The sequence below is a fragment of the Anomaloglossus baeobatrachus genome, chromosome 9, assembly GCF_048569485.1.
Source record: "Anomaloglossus baeobatrachus isolate aAnoBae1 chromosome 9, aAnoBae1.hap1, whole genome shotgun sequence".
Taxonomy (NCBI): Eukaryota; Metazoa; Chordata; class Amphibia; order Anura; family Aromobatidae; genus Anomaloglossus; species Anomaloglossus baeobatrachus.
Genome location: NC_134361.1, coordinates 219,863,212 through 219,871,123, shown reverse-complemented (window position 1 = coordinate 219,871,123; position 7,912 = coordinate 219,863,212). Strand labels below are relative to the sequence as shown.

The 7,912-nt window shown below is 60.1% G+C and overlaps 1 protein-coding gene across 1 annotated transcript; it reads left to right on the top strand.

The window, feature by feature from the left end:
* The first annotated feature begins 249 nt into the window (after positions 1–249).
* On the top strand, positions 250–4,946 carry ZWINT (ZW10 interacting kinetochore protein). Its single transcript, XM_075324957.1, has 4 exons — positions 250–289; positions 4,262–4,361; positions 4,440–4,557; positions 4,741–4,946. Exons 1-4 carry the CDS (start codon positions 270–272, stop codon positions 4,944–4,946), a joined length of 444 nt encoding a protein of 147 aa, XP_075181072.1. The 5' UTR covers positions 250–269.
* Positions 4,947–7,912: the final 2,966 nt, after the last annotated feature.

Below are 7,912 nucleotides of genomic sequence, written 5' to 3'. Positions count from 1 at the left end.
ACCATAACATGTGCAGAGCCTGTGATGTGGGGATGTGCTGCTCCTGCACCTCACACCATAACACGAGCACGCAGCAATTTGGGGATTTTGTGAAGGTTCTGCCTCTACTAACATGGCGTCTGCAACAGCTAAGCATCGTTTCCAAGGCAACACACGCAAAGTCTCCTGGGTAAAGGCGGGACCTATATGCGCTGGCCAATAAGGAAGCGGCAATATCAGCGAGGCTGACCAATAGAATTTGTAATTGGGGAGCGGGAAGTAGTGACGGGATGGCGGAGACTGCGCAGCGGTGAGTTCTGCTGGGGGAATATTTAGCGGCGCCCGGTCTGTGGCGGAGGAGAGGTGTATATGCGGAGGCACGTCCGTAATGTACACCGCATGTATGCTAGGGGCGCTGCACTGTGCTATTATAGTATGGACGCTGGGGGGCGCTGCACTGTGGTGATATAGGATGGACACTGGGGGGCGCTGCACTGTGCTGATATAGGACGGACACTGGGGGGCGCTGTACTGTGCTGATATAGGATGGACACTGGGGGGCGCTGCACTGTGGTGATATAGGATGGACACTGGGGGGCGCTGCACTGTGCTGATATAGGACGGACGCCGGGGGGGCGCTGCACTGTGCTGATATAGGACGGACGCCGGGGGGGCGCTGCACTGTGCTGATATAGGACGGACACTGGGGGGCGCTGTATTGCGCTGATATAGGATGGACACTGGGGGGCGCTGCACTGTGCTGATATAGGACGGACGCCGGGGGGGCGCTGCACTGTGCTGATATAGGACGGACACTTGGGGGCGCTGCACTGTGCTGATATAGGACGGACACTGGGGGGCGCTGCACTGTGCTGATATAGGACGGACACTGGGGGGGCGCTGCACTGTGCTGATATAGGATGGACGCTGGGGGGCGCTGCACTGTGCTGATATAGGACGGACGCTGGGGGGCGCTGCACTGTGCTGATATAGGACGGACGCTGGGGGGCGCTGCACTGTGCTGATATAGGACGGACGCTGGGGGGCGCTGCACTGTGCTGATATAGGATGGACGCTGGGGGGCGCTGCACTGTGCTGATATAGGACGGACGCTGGGGGGCGCTGCACTGTGCTGATATAGGACGGACGCTGGGGGGCGCTGCACTGTGCTGATATAGGACGGACGCTGGGGGGCGCTGCACTGTGCTGATATAGGACGGACGCTGGGGGGCGCTGCACTGTGCTGATATAGGACGGACGCTGGGGGGCGCTGCACTGTGCTGATATAGGACGGACGCTGGGGGGCGCTGCACTGTGCTGATATAGGACGGACGCTGGGGGGCGCTGCACTGTGCTGATATAGGACGGACGCTGGGGGGGCGCTGCACTGTGCTGATATAGGACGGACGCTGGGGGGCGCTGCACTGTGCTGATATAGGACGGATGCTGGGGGGCGCTGCACTGTGCTGATATAGGACGGACGCTGGGGGGCGCTGCACTGTGCTGATATAGGACGGACGCTGGGGGGCGCTGCACTGTGCTGATATAGGACGGACGCTGGGGGGCGCTGCACTGTGCTGATATAGGACGGATGCTGGGGGGCGCTGCACTGTGCTGATATAGGACGGACGCTGGGGGGCGCTGCACTGTGCTGATATAGGACGGACGCTGGGGGGGCGCTGCACTGTGCTGATATAGGATGGACGCTGGGGGGCGCTGCACTGTGCTGATATAGGACGGACGCTGGGGGGCGCTGCACTGTGCTGATATAGGACGGACGCTGGGGGGCGCTGCACTGTGCTGATATAGGACGGACGCTGGGGGGCGCTGCACTGTGCTGATATAGGACGGACGCTGGGGGGCGCTGCACTGTGCTGATATAGGACGGACGCTGGGGGGCGCTGCACTGTGCTGATATAGGACGGACGCTGGGGGGGCGCTGCACTGTGCTGATATAGGACGGACGCTGGGGGGCGCTGCACTGTGCTGATATAGGACGGACGCTGGGGGGCGCTGCACTGTGCTGATATAGGACGGACGCTGGGGGGCGCTGCACTGTGCTGATATAGGACGGACGCTGGGGGCGCTGCACTGTGCTGATATAGGACGGATGCTGGGGGGCGCTGCACTGTGCTGATATAGGACGGACGCTGGGGGGCGCTGCACTGTGCTGATATAGGACGGACGCTGGGGGGCGCTGCACTGTGCTGATATAGGACGGACGCTGGGGGGCGCTGCACTGTGCTGATATAGGACGGACGCTGGGGGGCGCTGCACTGTGCTGATATAGGACGGACGCTGGGGGGCGCTGCACTGTGCTGATATAGGACGGACGCTGGGGGGCGCTGCACTGTGCTGATATAGGATGGACACTGGGGGGCGCTGTACTGTGCTGATATAGGATGGACACTGGGGGGCGCTGTTGCATTGCACTTTATGGCTTTTTCTTTTCTTTTATATCAAAGTCAGACCTGATTCTTGTAGTTCCTATTTGACAATGTAACTCCTTGTTATTTGGGGGTCCGCTCATGGAGCCCCTCACCGGTTGGCTGGACATGCACTTGTATCCCTGGTCCCCGCGGTGTACGCGCCCGATCGCCGCTCTGGTTCCTGTGGGCTGCAGAGCGCTGCCTCCCTTCACTGCTGACCCCACAGGGAATGAATGGAGCGATAATTATCAATCCCCATCGGCTTCACTCTGCAGCAATCCCAGGAGAGGAAATAAATATAAATGTGACGAGGGTGATTTATCTGCTAGGTTTATACGCTCTCTATGACCTCTCCTACCTCCAGTAGAGCTGAAGGAGTTAACCGGGCTGAGTGGTGACAGTGGTGATCGGCTTAGGTCTGGTATGAGGATAATGGTCCTGTCAGTCTTGTCTGGGGATTACCTGGGATCTGGAAGACGGAGCCTAAGATCTTCCCGGATCTTCTCTGTATATAGAGGCCACATAAATATGTATTTATATCTGTGGCTCCAGATGCTGCGGAGCGTCCGGCCCTCTGCAGAGCGGAGACCGGGACATACGTCTGAATCACTGATGTAATAATATAATATTTATTCATTTATATAGCGCTGTTAATTCCACAGCGCTTTACATAGAATGGCAACACTGTCCCCATTGGGGTTCACAATCTAGAGTCCCTATCTGTGTGTCTTTGGAGTGTGGGAAGAAACCCACGCAAACACGGGGGAGAACATACAAACTCCTTGCAGATGTTGTCCTTGGTGGGATTTGAACCCAGGACCACGACTGCAAGACTGCAGTGCTAACCACTGAGCCGCCACAAGGCTGCAGTGCTAACCACTGAGCCGCCACAAGGCTGCAGTGCTAACCACTGAGCCGCCACAAGGCTGCAGTGCTAACCACTGAGCCGCCACAAGGCTGCAGTGCTAACCACTGAGCCGCCACAAGGCTGCAGTGCTAACCACTGAGCCACCGTGCCGCCCTTATGATGTAAGGGGGTTTCTTGGCCCCCCTCATCCTCGATGTATAATATCAAAACCCTCATTCCCAGGTTGTAACCTCTGGTTTATAGCATCTGCCTCCGGAGTATGACCCCCTGGCCCCGCAGTGTATAATATCTGGCCCCTAATTCCCAGTGCATAGCATGCTACCCTTCACCCCCAAATATATGATCGCTGTCCCCCGGTGTATAACATCCAGACCCCATCACGCCCTAGTTTATGACCTGGGGGCCCCATTGCCCACCGGTGTGTGTGACCTGGGGCCCCATTGCCCACCGGTGTGTGTGACCTGGGGCCCCATTGCCCACCGGTGTGTGTGACCTGGGGCCCCATTGCCCACCGGTGTGTGTGACCTGGGGCCCCATTGCCCACCGGTGTGTGTGACCTGGGGCCCCATTGCCCACCGGTGTGTGTGACCTGGGGCCCCATTGCCCACCGGTGTGTGTGTGTGACCTGGGGCCCCATTACCCTCGGTGTGTGACCTCCGGCCCCTCATCCCAGTGTATAATATCTGGCCCCATTGCCCCGGTGTATAATATCCAGACCCTCATCCCCACTCCGGACCCCCTCATGCCATCTGCCTTTACTAACAAGTGACAGGACGTCCGGTGGTGCAGAGCTCACTGATACCAGCGCGTCCTGTATTTTGAGCTACAAGTCCATTCATGAGAGGGGTAGAAGATGACCGGCCGCACCAAGCCCAGGCCCATCGTGGTAGAATCGGACTCGGGCTTCATTGCTGAGCTGGATTTTGTTTCTCCACGCTTATGATCTGCATCGTCTATCTCCAGCTGTCTGATTTCTGCTCTGCAGGCTTTTGGATTCCCTCTGGAACAACCCTTGTCTGGACGTACGTCGCAAAGAGGAAGGCGATGGAGAGATCCCAGCCAAAGTCCTGGTGGACTATTCTATGGTGAGAAGTCCTATCGGACTGACCAGGCTTTATAATAAGGTGTAGACGTCTCATCACTTACCATCTCCTGCTCCTCAGGAGAGACGCAGGAAGCAGAAGATGCTGTGCAGCCAGCTGCAAGTGCTGCGCTTCCTCCTAGAGCTGCTCCAAGAAGCCGACACGGCCAACTGGGAGGAGATGAGCCCCGAGTTACTGAGTGAGTTCCACATGGGGTGCTTGGGTCACAATTCAGGGGGTTCTCTAACTGTGTGCCATACTTCTCACTTTGTCTGGAGCCTATTGGCAATGTTTGCCCCTGCGTCAGACCTTCCCACCCAGTTATAATACAGAGAGGTCCTTTGATGGCGGAGACTCTGACGAGCAGACTTCTCTATATCAGATAAAGAGGTGGAAGAGGTGAAACAGAAGTGGAAGGCCCTGAGATGTGAATACCAGGAGAAGGTGACCGAGGTGGAGGAGGTCATCCCCCAGCTCCTGGAGAAGATTCAGCTCATACAGGAGAGGAGAACACAGCTGGAGGAAGCCATGGCCAGGTACCAAGCCCAGGTGAGGGGAAGGGGACCTGTATATACCAAGCCCAGGTGAGGGGAAGGGACCCGAATACACTGGGCCCAGGTGAGGGGAAGGGGACCCGTATATACTGGGCCCAGGTGAGGGGAAGGGGACCTGAATATACCGGGCCCGGGTGAGGGAAGGAGACCTGTATATACCGGGCCCGGGTGAGGGAAGGAGACCTGTATATACCGGGCCCAGGTGAGGGAAGGAGACCTGTATATACCGGGCCCAGGTGAGGGAAGGGGACCTGTATATACCAAGCCCAGGTGAGGGGAAGGGGACCTGTATATACCGGGCCCGGGTGAGGGAAGGAGACCTGTATATACCGGGCCCAGGTGAGGGAAGGAGACCTGTATATACCGGGCCCAGGTGAGGGGAAGGGGACCCGTATATACCAAGCCCAGGTGAGGGGAAGGGGACCTGTATATACCGAGCCCAGGTGAGGGGAAGGGGACCTGTATATACCGGGCCCGGGTGAGGGAAGGAGACCTGTATATACCGGGCCCGGGTGAGGGAAGGAGACCTGTATATACCGGGCCTGGGTGAGGGAAGGAGACCTGTATATACCGGGCCCAGGTGAGGGGAAGGGGACCTGTATATACCGGGCCCAGGTGAGGGGAAGGGGGACCTGTATAAACCGGGCCCAGGTGAGGGGAAGGGGACCTGTATATACCGGGCCCAGGTGAGGGGAAGGGACCCGAATACACCGGGCCCAGGTGAGGGGAAGGGGACCTGTATATACCGGGCCCGGGTGAGGGAAGGAGACCTGTATATACCGGGCCCGGGTGAGGGGAAGGGGACCCGTATATACCGGGCCAGGGGACCCGTATATACCGGGCCCAGGTGAGGGGAAGGGGACCTGTATATACCGGGCCCAGGTGAGGGGAAGGGGACCCGTATATACCGGGCCCAGGTGAGGGGAAGGGGACCCGTATATACCGGGCCCAGGTGAGGGGAAGGGGACCCGTATATACCGGGCCCAGGTGAGGGGAAGGGGACCTGTATATACCGGGCCCAGGTGAGGGGAAGGGGACCCGTATATACCGGGCCCAGGTGAGGGGAAGGGGACCCGTATATACCGGGCCCAGGTGAGGGGAAGGGGACCCGTATATACCGGGCCCAGGTGAGGGGAAGGGGACCGTATATACCGGGCCCAGGTGAGGGGAAGGGGACCCGAATACACCAGGCCCAGGTGAGGGGAAGGGGACCCGTATATACCGGGCCCAGGTGAGGGGAAGGGGACCCGTATATACTGGGCCCAGGTGAGGGGAAGGGGACCCGTATATACTGGGCCCAGGTGAGGGGAAGGGGACCTGAATATACCGGGCCCGGTGTGAGGGAAGGAGACCTGTATATACCGGGCCCGGGTGAGGGAAGGAGACCTGTATATACCGGGCCCAGGTGAGGGAAGGAGACCTGTATATACCGGGCCCAGGTGAGGGGAAGGGGACCCGTATATACCAAGCCCAGGTGAGGGGAAGGGGACCTGTATATACCGAGCCCAGGTGAGGGGAAGGGGACCTGTATATACCGGGCCCGGGTGAGGGAAGGAGACCTGTATATACCGGGCCCGGGTGAGGGAAGGAGACCTGTATATACCGGGCCCGGGTGAGGGAAGGAGACCTTCCCTCACCCGGGCCCGGTATATACAGGTCTCCTTCCCTCACCCGGGCCCGGTATATACAGGAGACCTGTCTATACCGGGCCCAGGTGAGGGGAAGGGGACCCGTATATAGCGGGCCCAGGTGAGGGGAAGGGGACCCGTATATACCGGGCCCAGGTGAGGGGAAGGGGACCCGTATATACCGGGCCCAGGTGAGGGGAAGGGGACCCGTATATACCGGGCCCAGGTGAGGGGAAGGGGACCCGTATATACCGGGCCCAGGTGAGGGGAAGGGGACCCGTATATACCGGGCCCAGGTGAGGGGAAGGGGACCCGTATATACCGGGCCCAGGTGAGGGGAAGGGGACCCGTATATACCGGGCCCAGGTGAGGGGAAGGGGACCCGTATATACCGGGCCCAGGTGAGGGGAAGGGGACCCGTATATACCGGGCCCAGGTGAGGGGAAGGGGACCCGTATATACCGGGCCCAGGTGAGGGGAAGGGGACCCGTATATACCGGGCCCAGGTGAGGGGAAGGGGACCCGTATATACCGGGCCCAGGTGAGGGGAAGGGGACCCGTATATACCGGGCCCAGGTGAGGGGAAGGGGACCCGTATATACCGGGCCCAGGTGAGGGGAAGGGGACCCGTATATACCGGGCCCAGGTGAGGGGAAGGGGACCCGTATATACCGGGCCCAGGTGAGGGGAAGGGGACCCGTATATACCGGGCCCAGGTGAGGGGAAGGGGACCCGTATATACCGGGCCCAGGTGAGGGGAAGGGGACCCGTATATACCGGGCCCAGGTGAGGGGAAGGGGACCCGTATATACCGGGCCCAGGTGAGGGGAAGGGGACCCGTATATACCGGGCCCAGGTGAGGGGAAGGGGACCCGTATATACCGGGCCCAGGTGAGGGGAAGGGGACCCGTATATACCGGGCCCAGGTGAGGGGAAGGGGACCCGTATATACCGGGCCCAGGTGAGGGGAAGGGGACCCGTATATACCGGGCCCAGGTGAGGGGAAGGGGACCCGTATATACCGGGCCCAGGTGAGGGGAAGGGGACCCGTATATACCGGGCCCAGGTGAGGGGAAGGGGACCCGTATATACCGGGCCCAGGTGAGGGGAAGGGGACCCGTATATACCGGGCCCAGGTGAGGGGAAGGGGACCCGTATATACCGGGCCCAGGTGAGGGGAAGGGGACCCGTATATACCGGGCCCAGGTGAGGGGGAAGGGGACCCGTATATACCGGGCCCAGGTGAGGGGAAGGGGACCCGTATATACCGGGCCCAGGTGAGGGGAAGGGGACCCGTATATACCGGGCCCAGGTGAGGGGAAGGGGACCCGTATATACCGGGCCCAGGTGAGGGGAAGGGGACCCGTATATA